The following is a 19,648-nucleotide window of genomic DNA, read 5'->3' as shown; positions in this document are numbered from 1 at the left end:
CGTGCCCCCCACCAAGGCCGACGAGACAGTGGTGCACGCGGCGGTGGGGCTTTTCCTTCTTCCACCGAGAATGAATGGCACGTCGAAGGCGCACGAGGCGATTCCACGTACGTACTATGTCAACGTTAAGCTATGGCGTGGCGACGGCCGACGGCGCTATGGTTTCCTTGCACGCGGGGCGAGGTGACGCGACCACTCGTGCGGCGGTGCCGGTGCCATCGGGTCGTTGCCCGGCGATCTCGCTTCGGCTCAAGGTTGCGCCGCGCGCCGGATCGCGCCTGCGTTTTCTATCTAGTCTAGCTTCCAACGCGGCAAGTCCCACCGAACTTTTTGTTCCCTGCCGCGCCAGATTTTTTTTCCAAAAGAACCACCTGCCAAACGGAATTGACGAAAAAGACCACCTCTCATACGAATTGCCAGAACAGACCGGTCTAGCCGTGGTGCCACCACACGCGGGGGAGACAACGAGGCGACATGTGGCAGGTAATAGGATTCCTCGACTAGCGGCGAGCCAAGATGGAACAGGGCAGGGGCAGGTGAGCCCTGCTGCCTTGGCGCGAGGCGGCATCAGTCCTACTGCTGCGCGCGAGCCGACAACCTTGTTGTTGCTGCGGCCGATGCGGCACCACTCAGGTTGGAATCCGAGACTGCGGAGACTGCGGTAGGTGAGTTCTAACCTGTTGTCCCGACACTCCGGCGCTCCTCTTCTTTTTATATGCAATGCCGCTGCTCCAAGTGCAAACACACTCCCTCTCACTCTCTGGTTGCCTTCAGTGCCTCTCTGCTCTCTCCAAGTCTCCAAGAACGCAGAGAAAGAAAAGCTCAGTAGCCACTTTCACTCGCGACTTTGGGCGATTTACAGTTGGATTTTGAAGTTGAAGAAAAGATAGGCCGAGGTAAGATATATCCATCTTTGTTGGTTTCGTTCGCATGCATGATGTTTTTACTCTGTTTGATTAGTTCATAAGTATGTATTCTTTGTTGTTTTAGGCATTACTATTTCATCACTTTGTGGAGTCATTTGGAGCTTCTAAAGTAGGATTTGTCGTGCGAAGTGAACTACAAAGTTTAAGATTGATGTATGAGCTTTGCAATACATGTTTTTTTTTTGGCATGCACGGTGGAAATTGGTTAGTTTTTTAGCTCGTCATTAGCTATGCTTGGAAGTTACAAAAGTTTTTAGACGAGATATGTTGCATTTATAGTATTTTTTTAGAAGAGTAAGTTGAAGATGTTGTAGATCTCTTCGCAAAAAAAGAAGATGTTGTAGATCAATGTTAGCCATGTCCATTACTAGTAATTTTCTTGACATGCACAATGTTGCTACTTTTGTCATTAAGTCATAATTAGTACTTCTATTGAACGTTTAGGTTGGGTTAGAGTTGAAATTTGGACAACAAATATTTGACGGTATTGTAGATCAACGTTAGGCCTTTCAAATGCATCAATTTAGTTTGGTATGCAAGAAGTTCTTAATATGGTAATTAACGAAAAGTTTGTACTATAATTGGTCATTTCCTGATTAAATGTGATGTTATTTCATGTGGCATGTTTATTAATAAGTTGTATAGTTAGGAAACCGTAGGTCTATTTGGTTACCTCGCAATAATCTAAGTTTTGTATATTAAGATTAGATGCTAATATCCTTAATGATATATGTAATTAGGTAAAAAATATCATCATCAAAAAGGAGGAGATGATGTGATTGAAGAAATTATGTCTCGATCTTCGATGTCCCTTTTGAGGTGATGACCACATACATGTAAATGCTATTTTTTCCGTGTCTAATATTTATGTGCATGTGATAATAGGTTGACTCCGTTGATATATTACTGGTGATATGTTCATGCCGACGGACATTTTTTCATACTATTGTGAGGCTTAATTTTATTCGGAACGACATCCATATTGAAGTTGTTGTATAAATGACAACGTGTAATTTTGTGAATATTTTTTATATTGATGTACTGTTGTGAATGATGTTACTGCTCTTGCGAACATTTTTTATATTGATATACTACCGTGAATGATGTTATCATCGTACTATTATGTTTAAGGTCCAACCAAATGATACTAAAAAGAATTGACTAATTTCTAAAGAAAATATGCATATTAAAATGTATTAGCCGTTTCATAATGAAATGTTATTAAAATCGAAATATATTAAGAGTTTTAATCGTATCTTATTAAAATGTTATGATCGTATTATTATGTTTAGAGTCGAAACGAATGATATTAAAAAACACTTAGTATTTCAAATGTAAATACAAATATTAAAATATTTTTTCCTTATTATTATATTTAAAGTTTTAACGACTAATACTAAAATATTCGGTTACTAATTATTTGAAATGTAAATATGGATGTTCCTTAGCTATTATGGAAAATTTGTTAGTGTTCGATGGGGACGTCGTACACAACGGTCCTCCCAGGGTTAATGTGTCCAAGTGTGGGTCAACGACAGTGGTAGTGAGAGACATGGTCAAAGTAGGTTATGCGGCAGGCAAAAGATGCACCTGAGCGGCGTTTGGCCCTGAGATGCGCGGAAGGAAAATGACCATGGAGGCCTTTGTTGTTGTCGGAGGTAATGATAGTACACTTGCCCGTTGGGGTCCGTGGCCGGTCACAGATGAAAACTCGTGGGGGGTGTACATGAGGTTTGCAAGCAATCCTAGTTGCTCTATGTTTAGACAACCGATGGTGTATGTGGAGCTCCCAAGCTTCCAATGACATGTGGTAAAGCAACCCTTATAAAGTGGTCTCAGCCTTCTTATTGTAGCATTATGGTATTAAACTTTCCACTACTTGCCATGCACCTAAATGAGCCTTAGAGATTAACCAGATATTATTGTCTTATATGGGCCAAACCCCATCTATAATCCAACACTCCCTTTGTTTTTATTTACTCCACATATTAGCTTTGGTCAAAGTTAAACTTTGTAAACTTTGACAAAGTTTATGAACAAAAATATTAACATATACATTAACAAATCAATACCATTAGATTCATTGTTGAATACACTTTCACATCATATAGATTTGCTATTGTAAATGTTCATATTTTTTTATAAACTTGGTCAAACATTATGAGGAGCTTTGTTTTTTGTTAAGCTTCGAAACTGACCAGGTCAAGGTGCAGAAAAAGGTACTCCCTCTATTTCAAAATATAGTGCGTCGTCGGTTTCCGAAGTTCAACTTTGACCATAAATTTAACCAACGAGACCGACTGCGACGGGAGCAAAAATTATACCAGTGAATTCGTATTCAAAAGAAGTTTTCAATTATATAATTTTTGCTCCCGTCACAGTCGGTCTCGCTGGTTAAATTTTTGGTCAAAGTTAAACTTCGAAAAGCACGGGCGCAATATATTTTGGAACGGAGGGAGTAGTTATACTTCAGGGTTTTGCCCTTCTTTGGGAAACCAGGTGGTTCTTACCAACGTTCTTACCAACGAATAGCTCTGAATATTGTGTGAAAATAACGTTTACCTCGCAGTCAAATTGCTAATATCCCACCTCGGCGGAGAGAACAACTTTCCTTTTCTGCAGAAAAGCTGGAGCGAATGAGACAACGATGGAAGCACTGGTCTCCCCTCTACTGGAGTAGGTCTTCTTTCTCTTCATCGTCAAAGCACCGGTTCGAGCACGGAGCACTTCGTTCAGGAATAACGCTGTCCTTTTCGGCCCTGAACCCGAGCGATCCGGCCGGCCGGCCAATGAGGAGTCAGCACGCGTCAGCAAGGGACCACAGCTGGCGGGCGTCGGCGGCTTTGGCATGGGTTCAGGGCCAGCGGATCACGAGCCGTGGTCTGGCTGCTGGCATGGCATGGCATGGCAGGCAGGTGCGTAGAACCGATGGAGTAGCGCCGTGCCGCCAGCTGAGGCGGCGCCGAGCCAGCACGGTGGCCCACGCACGCTTCTACAGTGGAAGCAAGGCGAGTCCCGTGGTCGTGCCCCTCACCCACCCAGCCAGCCAGCCGCCGCCGTCGAAATTTTGCACGCAACGGCAAGTCAACAATGCGCGCCGCGCCGCCGCCGTCTGCCTACACGGCGGATTCGCTAGATTCGGTGGCCAGCTATCCATGTCTGCTCGACGTTTCGTAATGCGAAACCACCGCCGGGCTCGCAACGCGTAGGGCGGATGCTCTCTCCGGCGACCGACGCCCGCACGCGGGAGATCCTGCGTGGAGGGGACGCGGCCGCGGCAACGACTTGGAGGCCACAACGACGCGCGTGGAGAAGGGAGGGTCCGTCAACGTCCAACTATGTACTCTCTGTTCGAAATTACTTGTCTCAAAAATGGATGTATCTAGAACTAAAATACGTCTAGATACATTCATTTTTGCGATAAATAATTCCGAACGGAAGGAGTAGTACGTACACACGTCGCACGGACGGAGCGGACAGCAACGTCCTACCAGCTAGCTACTCCAGCTTCCTTCGGAACGCGGCAAATCTGACCCCGCACTCCACCGAGTTACACATGGTCCACGCGTGCGTCCCCGTGTGCTTGTGTGTATACTCGTGGTCGTGGCGGCACCGGGGAGCAGTTGCCGGTTCACGGTTGGATTTTTGCAAACCCTGCTCCGACGACGACTGTTTTGCTACGGCTGGATGGATTCTCTTGCAAGCAAGGAAGCAAGCGAGCATATCCATATCGTATCAGCTTGACCACTCCTACTTACTTGAGTTGATTCGATGAGAAACCGGCAGCACTAGCTGTTGACGGACTTGCTTGCAGCCTCGATCGGCTTTGCCCAGGAATCTACTAGTGGTTAGCTTTGCTTTTCTTCTTCTCTCCGGAGGAGCCTTGCTTACTTCGGTCGATGCTCACCAAGTCAAGGTGCACACATAAAGCTACTTGTACTGGAGCATTGTTTAGAGGTCTGTCTTTCTTTTGGAAACCAGGCCATTTTGGAGGTTTTTTTTATCCTGTGGGCGCCGAATATTCCACGAAAACAGCGTTCTACGTACATTTCGCAGTCAGTTTGCCGATATTGCTTGCTTCCACAGCACCCCGCAAAAGCACGGCGGCTTTTTTTGAGCGGAAAAGCAGTGGCGAAATGGAAACGGCGAGCGGCTCTAGCCTCGCCTCGGGTCAGCCTCCACCGCGCGTCAGTTTTTTTCTTAAAACGAAGGCTCAAGAAGACCCTGACTTTGAATTAACAAAGCCATCAACCAGCCAGGAGTACAAGAGCGAGACCACCACACAACATTGGCCAAACGATACAAGGGGGCTGCAAGAACAGCTTACAACACTACACCTACAACCAGCAAACAAAAGATAACTAATGAAGAACTGCTAGTTGAGGAGAAGCCCACTACAGAAAGGCACCTAAAACGACTATAAATGAAGCATCAAGGATCAGCAAACGGTAGAGGAGTCGAACTCAGGGGCTGAAAACCAGGGGCTGGAGATGACCCAACACCTGCCTCCTCTAACATCGAAGGGGATCCCTTCCCCTCACCTAGGCTCGAAGGCGCTGCACCGTCGAATGCAGAGACGCTCACCCGAGAGCTAGAGCAATGGTTGGTCTCGAGTCTGAGGCAGCCACGGAGCACGACCACAAGTCGGAGCACACACACATCGGCAACACCGTAGACACCGAAGGAGACAGATAGTAGAGGGTAAACCGCCGGAAGAGTCGCCGAAATGAAGGAGCTACCGAGCCACAGAGACTCGACAGTCACCAGCCGCCCACCTGCAAGCTGCTGCACACAACCCAAAGCACCAATCTTCCCCAGGCGGCGCCTCCAAGGAGGACACGACACACCTGGCGCCGCCGTCGCCCATCCAGCCGGGATTCGAGCTTTCACCCGGGAAGTTTGGCCGGGGTGGGGAGGGGAGCCCACAGCGGTGACTCCAGGGAGTAGTACGACGCAAGATGGCGGCGCCGCCGCTGCACTGGAAAAACCAAACATGGGTTTCCCCCGGGCTCGTCCCGCACCACCAGTTCGGGGAGCACCCCGCCGGCACCGAATCCGGCAGCCAGAGGCCCCAAATCGGGCGGACCAGCGGAGTGAGAGCAGAGAAGGGGAGCCTGACCTTTAGATCTGAAACGGAGAAAGGGAAACCTTGTTGCGTCGCGCCCGCTACCCGCCTGCTCCTCGCCGCCCGAGCAGCCGAGGAAGCCAGCCCGCATCTCCCGCGCACGCCGCCAGCCGAAGAGACGACACTGCCTTGCCAACCAGGGCCGCCGCCCTGGATCCGGAGTCCTTCGCAAGAATGAAGCGACGAAGACCTCACCGCCACCGTCATCGGCAGCTGCCCGGCGACCGCCTCGGGTGGCGGCAAGGGAGGGAGGAAGGATGGAGAGGGGCGGCGCCGGGGAAACCCTAGGCGCCCTCGAGCCACTCTGGGGAGGGCAGCGCGAGGGAGGGGAGGGGGGAATCTCTTTACCGCGCGTGAGTCAAGGCATCAACTCAAGTGCCTCGGCGAAGAACGCTGCCTTTTTTCCGGCTCTGAACCCGAGCGAGAGCCGTCCGGCCATACAGGGACGGACACGCGTCGTCACGGGCCCATAGAGGGCAGGCGCCGGCGGCTTTGGATCAGGCGGCGCCGGGCAGAATAAACTAACCGCCGGACCACGAGCTTGCTGGCAAAAGCACGCAGGCCCGGTGGATCGGATCGAGCAGCTGCGCGCGGCGGCGCCGAACCTGCTCGTCGCTTTGCTTGCCCCCACGCCTCTACGGTGGAAACAAGGTGCGTCGCGTCGCGTTGTGGTGGTCCGTGTGCTGTCGTGCCCCCTACCCAGGCCGACGAAACAGTGGTGCACGCGACGGCGGGTCAGCAGTGCACGCCATGCAGATTCGCTCGAATATCCGTGCGTGTGCGTTTGTTTTTTGCGGGAAGAAAATATGTGTGCGTGTTCTTTTTTTTTCTGAGGGATAATATTTCTGCGTGGTTACCGACAGGTTTTTCCTTCTTCCATCGGGGATGAACCACACGTGGAAGGCGCACGGGCGATTCCACGTACGTACGTACTCACGGCAACGTTAAGATATGCCACGGCGACGGAGCTGCGATTTCCTCGCGCGCACGGCGGGGCGACGCGACCACCCGTGCGGCGCCCCGGGAGCCATCAAGGCGTCCGCCGGCGATCTCGCTTCGGCTCCACGTTTCGGCGCCGCACCCGCGAAAACCACTACCAGCAACCAGCGGCGTCTACTCCCACCCAAACTTTTGTTCCCCGCCGCGCCAGGACGCTGTCTCGCTCGGCGGCCACGGGCACGCAGAGCTTCCACGCCCGGTGCTCGGCGGCCACGGCCATAGACATGAGAAAACGATTTTTTTTTGTAGAAAAACAGGAAAAGTAAACAGGGCAAAGAAAAAAAAAACAGGCGGGAAACCGGCAGAGAAAAGATTGGGGAAGCTCTCTGCTGCTGCCAAAAATAACCGGCTATACCTACGCAGCTGTTTCAGCAATAATGCTTTGTATACAAGATAAGAAGACGAAGAAGATGAAATCGCGTGATCTACGCGGGTAAGGATTCGTACGCCTTCATCGCTGGCTTTGCTAGCATTTGGTGAGGATCTCTGCGCCGGTCCTGGTGATGAGGATGGTGTGCTCGAACTGCGCCGCCAGGCTGCCGTCCGTCGTCACCGCCGTCCAGCCGTCCTCCCACATGTCGCACTCGATGCTGCTGCCTCCCATGGTCAGGATCGGCTCTGCCCAGAGTTTGCCACAGCGTGCGTTAAGTCAAATACTCAAAACCTGGCTGCTTCAGCCTTCGGTTAGTACTACTGCCTCCGTTCCGAATTACTCGTCGCAGAAATGGATGTATCTAGATGTATTTTAGTTCTAGATACATCTATTTCTAAGACGAGTAATTTGGAACGGAGGGAGTACTACTCAAGAAGGTATTGGCAGGATGAACGGTGCGTACCTATTGTGAATGTCTGCCCTTCTACCATCTGCCCCGGCATGTTGTTGCCTGTTCAAGTGCACAAAGAATGTGTCTGTCAGCTATAATTGTCCAAGCATGGACAATGCAGCAGATCGGATCAAGCTATCTAGTGCCGAAACAGCGCAACGAAACCAATAGCACTTGACTTCAGAAGCTATTACCGACATAATGCCTGCTTCAATATCGCAATAATCATCTGTCAGCTAGTTGGTGGCACTGACTACCGTCAAATTCCATTAACATGTTTGTGGCTCGGCACATGTTTTTGTCAGTTTCTTTGTTGTCATTATGACCAATTGAAGTAACTTGACGGACATGGCATGAGAACCCAGACAGAATGTCTGTAGCCTGGACAAAAATTTGATGTACACTGGGCTGCAGTAGATTCTGCAGTGATCCTCTAATCTTCACTAGAGTTTGCTCTACAATTGAGAATATGTGCTAATTTCTCATTCTATTATCATAGGGCACACTACCATAAGCAATAGCAATGTTGGCGCATGCAAATTCCTCAGTTTTCGATACAATATGGATGTTGTTTGTGAGCAATTTTAACATGCTCCCTCTTACCCCCTCTTTTCACATGGGAGGTAAGAAGGTAAGAGTTAATAAAACACACTAATTAATGCAATCAACGGCTCAGATCTATTTTATACTCTTACCTTTCATGTGAAAAGGAGAGGTAAGAGGGAGCATGTTAAAAACCCTCGTTGTTTATTAGCAATCACTTACGCTGGTGATATATAATTGGCTGTGAATGGAATACTCTGCCAACTCCATGCCCAACAAATTGCTCCACGACACCAAATCCATGCCTCTCAGCATGCTCGCTGAAATAGCCAACAAAACCAATGAGTGAAACTATTAAATATGCATTTTTTATGAAAAAAAGCAAAAAATTATATAGATGTATTAAGTCACGTGAGATAAATGTTGAGTTGATTGTAAATGATGGAAATGACACTGTTTGATAGTCAAAAGTGTTCTAATGTAACACTCTGGAAGCACATATTAACCCATTTAGGAAATAGGAGAAGACATTTCTAAAGACGACAAGGTGACTGTCTGTATTTGGCACATCAGGCTTCTCCAATGTTTGGGTTTGAAAATCTGAGAGGATACAGTCTGGGTGTACCTTACCCAGTATATACAGTGATAGGTATGGTCAAACACTCGAACAATACTTTGCATCCTCAATAAATGTGACTCCTTCACTTCAATATGGTGTGAGAGACCTATACCTTATTCTTCTGCCGATTTTCTTAAAGCTCACACCATGTTTGCAGGCTGATATTCCCCTAAGCATGCACTCTTCAGTAACCTGATTTTAGCAATAATAAGCCATTATGGTTATCAAGGTTTATATTTGAGGAGAATTCGATATACCCTTCTGCCATTTCATAGTTACACTAGCAGTGATGAGTTGGATTGACCAAGTGTAAACAGACACATAGCAAATTTGAAAAGGTGGAAGCAGTGACGGAATTAACACATAGGAAAAATACACTTTCAAGTTTAGAAACTAGCAAGGGTTTATTTCAGTGCCTCATGGATCATTTTAGCCACACAGAACTCTGCCACCATTGATGAATAAAAACTATGGTTCCAAGAACATGCAGTACATGTGTTCTAAAGAAAAGGTAATGTACCTTCACAAGTCTTTTAGCAGCTTCGTCAACTTCTCCACAGAAAAACGTTTTAGAGGTATCCCCATGAAAACCCTGAAATGGAGAAGGATATAACTTGGTGATTATCCCCAAACTGAAGTGCACAACCCATCGATGTTACCAAGTGATGGCAAGAAATAATTATACAGCAAAAGCATAAACACGTACGTTCAAGTAGACAGTGACATCAATGTTAATTATGTCTCCATCCTGTAAAACCCCACGAAAACACATATTTAGGTCAGAAATGGAGCTGTGGAAAAGCTCTGAAGTAGGCGAAAAGCATGTTAAGAAAGGCCTTCTTTCTGAACCTTTAGTTCTCGTGAATCAGGAATACCGTGGCACATGCATTCGTTCACTGATGTGCATACACTTTTTGGAAACCCACCGTATCCAAGCGGGGATGGATAGGCTCCAGCATCGATGATCATCTTGTGCACTGCTTTATCAATTTCGTCTGTTGTTACAGAGGGCTGATAGAAAGATGCAATAGATTTCTCACTGAAGCTGAAATTAATTGCGGAGTATACATAAAAAAAGGCATGCTGTATTGTAAACAAAGGGATCATACAAACAGTGAGCAAATTCAGCACTATAACTGGTGATCAGTGACATAGTTAGATTTAAGAGAAACAACAACAACAACAAAGCGTGTAGTCCCAAACAAGTTGGGGTAGGCTAGAGGTGAAACCCATAAGATCTCGCAACCAACTCATGGCTCTGGCACATGGATAGCAAGCTAGTTAGATTTAAGAGAAACAGACTACAGAAAAATGCTGAAGGGCGTGCTTACTTTGACTAATTTCCCTGCATTTTCAAGAACACGAGCAGCAAGCGCACATGCAGCTTTCATGTGCATGATGGTCTCTTTGTCCTGCATTTGTCTCTCACTCGATATCTCGGGCATTTTGTTTGATCCAACATAAGGAGGTCGAGGTATGTGTCCTGGTACCGGAAGAGGCGCGCTAACAGTTCCACGAGTCAGGGGTTCTCTTTTCTTGAGTTTTTCAGAAGCTTGCGGTCCTCGTGGCCTGCTTGTTTTTTTGGTAAGCGTTAGAATATTATACAAATTATGAAAGACGAGTGTTGAGTTCAGTGGCACTTATATGTCCTAAGCTACCAACCGGTGGCCACATTAAATTTCTTAAGGAAACCAATCAGATAAGAGTCTGAACTGTAAAGATGTGTTTTGTACCTAGTATTTGCTTTCTCCAATCCACCTGATCTCTTTGCTTGGACAATGAAAGGCTTCTGAAGGCATGTTTTTCCTTCAAAGGTAGATGGAACATACAAATGGTCAACACACAATAGTACTAATAGATAAAGAATTGAAAATCTACCATTCAGTTTGTATGAATTGGGGCGGAAGGCCCTTATTACATTGAAAAAAAAGAACTAAAATCTTCCTGAACAGTATGCCCCTAGCATCATAACCACATACTGATAAAGTTTCAACTTTCAATCATCAAATGAACCGCAGAACAGTGAGAGTGAAGCTAGTTTTGTACGTACTACACATACGAATTTCACATGGTCAGTTATGCTACTTGTAAGCTGCACGCTGGTTAACTGATTAGCAGGACAGTAAACACGGCGCCGCGGTGAGAACGCTGGAATGGAGCAGCAGAGGCCACAAACCAGAAGCGGGCGAAGGGGGTAAATTTCTACAGACTTCAAGAATCCTAGAATCTGGTCATTTTCCAACAAAATGCGACGATGCGGGAGTACCTCGGCCGCCGGAGAGGAGCGGCGGGGAGCGGTTCAGCTCCATGGACGGAACTCTGACCGCCATCGGAGCAGTGTATCTTTCCCTAGAACTTGGGTATGGGAGTGGGCGGAGAAATCGCGCGCGGCGAGGGAGAGGGGCAGCCGGCAGCCGCAGCGAGACGGCGAGAGCGCGAGGGCCAGACACTGCAACAAGGATAATACGGACGCAACGGATTTTGTTTTGTTCCTTTTCCAATTTTCCTCCTGGGAGATGGGCTGGGCCACTAGTCCTTGTTTTTTTTTTTAAAATTAAGGCCTGCTTGTACCTATAGGAGATTTTGAAGTCTGCAAATTGTGATTGAAAGATCTTTACCCTAGTCTTTTCTTTGTCTAAAAAATAACCCCCAGGGTTTTCTTTCTCCGCTATGGGGATTCTCTCGTTGTCGAGTGATCTCGAGATCTTTGGTCTGGCTTGCTGAAACCCAAACCTCTCCACGACCTAGCGTGCGCTTGGGCTGATCAAAGGGGTTGGCTGGTCCATCCACCTGGCCTAGGCAACACTGCTAGTGACGACGGACGGCGTTAGATCATATCAATGGCGACGTCGTCAATCGGGTCAGGTACCTCGCAGGAGGCACGAAGATGGGCAAAGGAGGGATTGATCTTGAAGCAACGATGAGAAACATGAAATTAAAGGATGTTGAACTTGATGATGTATTCGCGGGGAAGCGGGGGAGGAAATTTCTGAACTGTCGAAGGAGACAAGGTGGTCGGCATTGGTTCGTATTAATACCAGAAAAAACCTTCCAGTGCGATGCGTTTAAGGACACCATGAAGTTCGTGTGGCGGCTGGCGTATGATCCGGAGTTCCGTGAGGTAGACGACAACTTGTTCGCAATCCAGTTTTTTTGTCTAGGCGACTAGAACCACGTCATGCATGAGGGCCCGTGGATCTTTAGAGGTCTCATGGTGGTGATTGAGGAGCATGATGGGAAGAAGAAACCAGAAATGGTAAAACTGAACCACACACATGTATGGGCGCAGAACCACGACCTCCCAGATTTGTACCGTTCCCAACCCATTGCGGGTTGGTTAAGTCACCGGATTTGGACTTGTTAAAAGTGTTGAGATGAACTGTAGCAGGGTGTATGAAGGAAACTATGTACGTGTCCGGTCTAAGATTGATGTTACCGAACCCCTAGTGAGATTTGCACAATTGAACATTAATGGGAAGGAGAGGATCTTCCTACCCATCAAGTATGAGAAGATAGGGTTCTTTTATGAGGTTTGCGGCATTCTAGGGTAATGTTAAGGAAGATTGGGGATGACGTACATGCACCAGAGGAAATCGAGTATGGGACATGGATGATCGCCACGCGAAGGACTCTGCCTGGCCAGGGTTTCAGACATGGCTCAAAGTTCCAATCTCGAAGGACGCCGGCTAGGGGCACGGGTGGAAGAGGAAGGGGTGCAAGTTGGGGGCGCGCTATGTTCCTAGGAAAAGGAATTCGGCTGATGCGGGGATGGAAGAGGAAGATCTTGATGACACAACAGAAAGCCCATTGAAACCCCATGCAGAGGAGAAAGAAGAAGAGGGAGAGAAGGAAAGCACCCCGACAACAAATAAGAAGTTAAACCTCTTGAGAGGGGAATATGGGGATGCGGCCATCGCGGGGATGCATGTTGAAGTACAAAAATAATGCAACAAACAGGAAAGTGTTGAACCTCCACCACTTCCAGCCCCATATGTTAAACCTCGTGGCAGGAAAAATTCGAAGAAAGGGGAATCACCATTGAAGCGTAACAAGGGGAGTTTACGGAAGGTTAGTGCTTCAGCTGATCATTTGGCAAAATTGGTAGCCTCCCGCGAGGAGGACTGTCGGGCCTAATGTATACTTTATTTTGGAACTGTCGTGGGCCCGACGACCCTGCGATGGTTCATGAATTGCGTAGCATTGCGCATGAATGTGCACCCACGATTCTTTGTGTGGTGGAGACACAAATTGCGAAGAACCGTGTGGAAGGGTTTGGCTGCTACTCTGGATACACTAGTGCTTTTGGTGTGGGAGGTAGTGGGAGAAGTGTGCTTTGTATCTATTGGAAAAATCGAGTTCAACTAGAGTTGAGGGATTATTCACGGTAGCACACAGATATGAAGGTGATGGAGAGCGGAAGCGATCATTGGAGATTGACGTGTTGGTATGGTGAAGCTAATGTAAGCCTTAAATACAAGACATGGGACATGATGAAGTTTTTAAAAGGAGACTGTGATTTACCTTGGATGTGTACTGGTAACTTTAATAAGGTCCTAGGCAAAGAAGAACAAATGGGCCTCAATGACCACCCTTGGGCTCAGATTTTATAATTCAATGAGACGGTGGATCTTTGTGGACTTGCGGATATTGCTATTGGCCTCAACTAGACATTTGAGAGGGAGATTGTTGCGGGATAATTCTAAAAGTTCTAGCTGGACCAGGTCCTGGAATCGAATGAGTGGAGCTCTATGTTTCCTTACGCTACTATTCGACATCCAACAGAGGTGAAATCTGATCAATGGACTAACGGGCCCAGCAAGTTTGGAAGCGTTGGCAAGTGTCGTGTGCCGTGATGATACATGAGATTTTTTTTGAAGCTTCGACTATTGAGGTCAATGGACTAATGGGCCCAGCAAGTCTGGAAGTGCTGGCATGAAGTGAGGCTTTATCGTTGGCATTTGATTTGAATCTTTCAAAGGTCCGTGTGGCTACAAATTGTTGTGAGGTGGTGAGGAATGTCAGAGAAGAGAATCCATGTGCCTACGGTGCCATTGTCAAGGAGTTCATCATCAAGCAAAACTAGCTGGAGAATGTCTCTTTAGCGCATGAAGGTAGGTCTAGTAATGGTGAAGCTCATAGTTTAGACAATGCTTCTTCTTCTGTAGGGACGGGCCGCCATGTATGGCTCATAGTACAATTTGTTTTCATATTTTGGCCACTTGACCACCACAATGATTATTTCCAAAAAATTGCCATGTAAAAATTTGACAACAAGACATCACATCTTAAATTACACAAAATGGTCAACCCAAGCTTTAATGTTTCAAAGTTTTGGAATTGCCATGGACTGCACAAGATTTCATCTTAATTTACACATAGACCTAACAAGGACCAAAAAATTATCACCATGACCATAGAACCGTGAGCATGCAGCAACGGGGAGCACAAACACAGATGAACAAAGAGGTATGGCAGGAGCGAGAAGGGGAAGAAAATCGTAGGACCTTGATAAGTGTCAAACGCCAGGTATGAGCACATGGCAACTGAAGGAAATATGCCCTAGAGGCAATAATAAAGTTATTATTTATTTCCTTATATCATGATAAATGTTTATTATTCATGCTAGAATTGTATTAACCGGAAACATAATACTTGTGTGAATACATAGACAAACTAAACGTCACTAGTGTGCCTCTACTTGACTAGCTCGTTAATCAAAGATGGTTATGTTTCCTAACCATAGACATGTGTTGTCATTTGATTAAAGGGATCACATCATTAGAAGAATGATGTGATTGACATGACCCATTCCATTAGCTTAGCACCGATCGTTTAGTATGTTGCTATTGCTTTCTTCATGACTTATACATGTTCCTATGACTATGAGATTATGCAACTCCCGTTTGCCGGAGGAACACTTTGTGTGCTACCAAACATCACAACGTAACTGGGTGATTATGAAGGAGCTCTACATGTGTCTCCAAAGGTACATGTTGGGTTGGCGTATTTCGAGATTAGGATTTGTCACTCCGATTGTCGGAGAGGTATCTCTGGCCCCCTCGGTAATGCACATCACATAAGCCTTGCAAGCATTGCAACTAATGAGTTAGTTGCGAGATGATGTATTACGAAACGAGTAAAGAGACTTGCCGGTAACGAGATTGAACTAGGTATTGAGATACCGACGATCGAATCTCGGGCAAGTAACATACCGATGACAAAGGGAACAAAGTATGTTGTTATGCGGTCTGACCGATAAAAGATCTTCATAGAATATGTGGGAGGCAATATGAGCATCCAGGTTCCACTATTGGTTATTGACCAGAGACATGTCTCGGTCATGTCTACATTATTCTCGAACCCGTAGGGTCCGCACGCTTAACGTTACGATGATAGTTTCATTATGAGTTTATATATTTTGATGTACCGAAGTTTGTTCGGAGTCCCGGATGAGATCACGGACATGACGAGGAGTCTCGAAATGGTCGAGACATAAAGATTGATATATTGGAAGCCTATGTTTGGACATCGGAAGTGTTCCGGGTGAAATCGGCATTTTACCGGAGTACCGGGAGGTTACCGGAACCCCCCCGGTAACCTAATGGGCCTTAATGGGCCTAGTGGAGGAAGAGGAGAGGAGGCCTAGGGGCTGCCGCGCGCCCCTCCCTCCCCAAGTCCGAATTGGACAAGGAGGGGGGGCGGCGCCCCCCCTTTTCCTTTCCTCCCTCTTCTCCTTCCCCCCAAGTCCTAATCCAACTAGGGAAAGGGGGGGAGTCCTACTCCCGGTAGGAGTAGGACTCCTCCGGCGCGCCTCCTCCTAGGGCCGGCCGCACCCCCCTTTGCTCCTTTATATACGGAGGCAGGGGGCACCTCTAGACACACAAGTTGATCTTCAAGATCGTTCTCTTAGCCGTGTGCGGTGCCCCCTTCCACCATACTCCTCGATAATATTGTAGCGGTTCTTAGGCGAAGCCCTGCGATGGTAGAACATCAAGATCGTCACCACGCCGTCGTGCTGACAGAACTCTTCCCCGACACTTTGTTGGATCGGAGTCCGGGGATCGTCATCGAGCTGAACGTGTGCTAAAACTCGGAGGTGCCGTAGTTTCGGTGCTTGATCGGTCGGACCGTGAAGACGTACCGCGTTGTCATAACGCTTCCGCTGTCAGTCTACGAGGGTACGTAGATTACACTCTCCCCTCTCGTTGCTATGCATCACCTGTTGGGTAACCTAGCAAAAATTCAAAATTTTCTACGCATCACCAAGATCAATCTATGGAGTAATCTAGCAACGAGGGGAAGGAGCGTGCATCTACATACCCTTGTAGATTGCTAAGCGAAAGCGTTCAAGTGAACAGGGTTGATGGAGTTGTACTCGTCGTCATCCAAATCACCGATGATCCTAGTGCCGAACAGACGGCACCTCTGTGTTCAACATATGTACAACCCGGTGACGTCTCCTACGCCTTGATCCAGCAAGGGGAGAAGGAGAGGTTGGGGTAGATGTTGGGTTTCGTAGTAATTTCAAAAAATTTCCTACGTACACGCAAGATCATGTGATGCATAGCAACGAGGGGGAGAGTGTTGTCTACGTACCCAACGCAGACCGACTGCGGAAGCGCTGACACGACGTAGAGGAAGTAGTCGTACGTCTTCACGATCCAACCGATCAAGCACCGAAACTACGGCACCTCCGAGTTCGAGCACACGTTCAGCTCAATGACGATCCCCGGACTCCGATCCAGAAAAGTGTCAGGGAAGAGTTCCGTCAGCACGACGGCGTGGTGACGATCTTGATGTACTACAGCAGCAGGGCTTCGCCTAAACTCCGCTACAGTATTACTGAGGTATATGGTGGCAGGGGGCACCGCACACGGCTAAGGAATAGATCACGTGGATCAACTTGTGTGTTTGGGGTGTCTCTACCTCAGTATATAAAGGAGCCAAGGGGGGAGGGGGCGCCGGCCAAGAGAGAGAGGCGCAGGAGGAGTCCTACTCCTTCCGGGAGTAGGACTCCCCTCCAATCCTATTCCAACTAGGATTCCCCAAGTGGGAAAGAGGGGGAAGGGTGGCCGGCCACCTCTCCTAGTCCTAATAGGACTAGGGGAAGGGGGGAGGCGGCAGCCACCTTGGGCTGCCCTTTCTCCTTTCCACTAAGCCCATAAGGCCCATATGGCTCCCGGGGGGTTCCGGTAACCTCCCGGTACTCCGGTAAAATCCCGATTTCTCACCCGGAACACTTCCGATATCCAAACATAGGCTTCCAATATATCAATCTTTATGTCTCGACCATTTCGAGACTCCTCGTCATGTCCGTGATCACATCCGGGACTCCGAACAACCTTCGGTACATCAAAACATAAACTCATAATATAACTGTCATCGAAACCTTAAGCGTGCGGACCCTACGGGTTCGAGAACAATGTAGACATGACCGAGACATGTCTCTGGTCAATAACCAATAGCGGGACCTGGATGCCCATATTGGCTCCTACATATTCTACGAAGATCTTTATCGGTCAGACCGCATAACAACATACGTTGTTCCCTTTGTCATCGGTATGTTACTTGCCCGAGATTCGATCGTCGGTATCCAATACCTAGTTCAATCTCGTTACCTGCAAGTCTCTTTACTCGTTCCTTAATACATCAACTCTCACAACTAACTCATTAGTTGCAATGCTTGCAAGGCTTATGTGATGTGCATTACCGAGAGGGCCCAGAGATACCTCTCCGACAATCGGAGTGACAAATCCTAATCTCGAAATACGCCAACCTAACATCTACCTTTGGAGACACCTGTAAGCTCCTTTATAATCACCCAGTTACGTTGTGACGTTTGGTAGCACCCAAAGTGTTCCTCCGGCAAACGGGAGTTGCATAATCTCATAGTCATAGGAACATGTATAAGTCATGAAGAAAGCAATAGCAACATACTAAACGATCGGGTGCTAAGCTAATGGAATGGGTCATGTCAATCAGATCATTCAACTAATGATGTGACCTCGTTAATCAAATAACAACTCATTGTTGATGGTTAGGAAACATAACCATCTTTGATTAACGAGCTAGTCAAGTAGAGGCATACTAGTGACACTTGTTTGTCTATGTATTCACACATGTATTATGTTTCCGGTTAATACAATTCTAGCATGAATAAAACATTTATCATGATATAAGGAAATAAATAATAACTGTATTATTGCCTCTAGGGCATATTTCCTTCAGTCTCCCACTTGCACTAGAGTCAATAATCTAGATTACACTGTAATGATTCTAACACCCATGGAGTCTTGGTGCTGATCATGTTTTGCTCGTGGAAGAGGCTTAGTCAACGGGTCTGCAACATTCAGATCCGTATGTATCTTGCAAATCTCTATGTCTCCCACCTGGAGTAGATCCCGGATGGAATTGAAGCGTCTCTTGATGTGCTTGGTTCCTTTGTGAAATCTGGATTCCTTTGCCAAGGCAATTGCACCAGTATTGTCACAAAAGATTTTCATTGGACCCGATGCACTAGGTATGACACCTAGATCGGATATGAACTCCTTCATCCAGACTCCTTCGTTCGCTGCTTCCGAAGCAGCTATGTACTCCGCTTCACATGTAGATCCCGCTACGACGCTTTGTTTAGAACTGCACCAACTGACAGCTCCACTGTTTAATGTAAACACGTATCCGGTTTGCGATTTAGAATCGTCCGGATCAGTGTCAAAGCTTGCATCAACGTAACCTTTTACGGTGAGCTCTTTGTCACCTCCATATACGAGAAACATATCCTTAGTCCTTTTCAGGTATTTCAGGATGTTCTTGACCGCTGTCCAGTGATCCACTCCTGGATTACTTTGGTACCTCCCTGCTAAACTTATAGCAAGGCACACATCAGGTCTGGTACACAGCATTGCATACATGATAGAGCCTATGGCTGATGCATAGGGAACATCTTTCATATTCTCTCTATCTTCTACAGTGGTCGGGCATTGAGTCTTACTCAACTTCACACCTTGTAACACAGGCAAGAATCCCTTTCTTTGCTTGATCCATTTTGAATTCTTCAAAATTTGTCAAGGTATGTGCTTTGTGAAAGTCCAATTAAGCGTCTTGATCTATCTCTATAGATCTTAATGCCTAATATGTAAGCAGCTTCACCGATGGTCTTTCATTGAAAAACTCTTATTCAAGTATCCCTTTATGCTATCCAGAAATTCTATATCATTTCCAATTAGTAATATGTCATCCACATATAATATCAGAAATGCTACAGAGCTCCCACTCACTTTCTTGTAAATACAGGCTTCTCCAAAAGTCTGTATAAAACCAAATGCTTTGATCACACTATCAAAGCGTTTATTCCAACTCCGAGAGGCTTGCACCAGTCCATAAATGGATCGCTGGAGCTTGCACACTTTGTTAGCTCCTTTTGGATCGACAAAACCTTCTGGTTGCATCATATACAACTCTTCTTCCAGAAATCCATTCAGGAATGCAGTTTTGACATCCATTTGCCAAATTTCATAATCATAAAATGCGGAAATTGCTAACATGATTCGGACAGACTTAAGCATTGCTACGGGTGAGAAGGTCTCATCGTAGTCAATCCCTTGAACTTGTC

General features: G+C 46.9%; 1 protein-coding gene across 1 annotated transcript; it reads right to left on the bottom strand.

The window, feature by feature from the left end:
• Window positions 1-7,354: 7,354 nt before the first annotated feature.
• Window positions 7,355-11,528, bottom strand: LOC125539508 (methionine aminopeptidase 1B, chloroplastic). The gene is made up of 10 exons (XM_048702979.1): window positions 11,303-11,528; window positions 10,770-10,842; window positions 10,368-10,605; window positions 9,886-10,047; window positions 9,743-9,784; window positions 9,557-9,628; window positions 9,149-9,228; window positions 8,640-8,737; window positions 7,887-7,934; window positions 7,355-7,668 (listed from the first exon to the last, which is right to left on the bottom strand). The coding sequence occupies exons 1-10, from the start codon at window positions 11,364-11,366 to the stop codon at window positions 7,517-7,519; spliced, it is 1,029 nt and encodes a 342-aa protein (XP_048558936.1). The 5' UTR covers window positions 11,367-11,528; the 3' UTR covers window positions 7,355-7,516.
• Window positions 11,529-19,648: the final 8,120 nt, after the last annotated feature.

The sequence above is a fragment of the Triticum urartu genome, chromosome 2 (assembly GCF_003073215.2).
Source record: "Triticum urartu cultivar G1812 chromosome 2, Tu2.1, whole genome shotgun sequence".
In the NCBI taxonomy this organism is placed as follows: Eukaryota; Viridiplantae; Streptophyta; class Magnoliopsida; order Poales; family Poaceae; genus Triticum; species Triticum urartu.
Note: the sequence above shows the minus strand (reverse complement) of the source record. Positions and strands in the feature narration are given on the sequence as shown.

Excerpts from the sequence above, each read along its gene's own strand:
- LOC125539508 (XM_048702979.1), bottom strand. The coding sequence starts at position 11,366 with ATGGCGGTCAGAGTTCCGTCCATGGAGCTGAACCGCTCCCCGCCGCTC. Across the intron at positions 10,606-10,769 it reads TTGGAGAAAGCAAATACTAG|GCCACGAGGACCGCAAGCTT; the intron begins GTACAAAACACA and ends AAAAACAAGCAG. Across the intron at positions 10,048-10,367 it reads ATGCAGGGAAATTAGTCAAA|CCCTCTGTAACAACAGACGA; the intron begins GTAAGCACGCCC and ends TCTTTCTATCAG.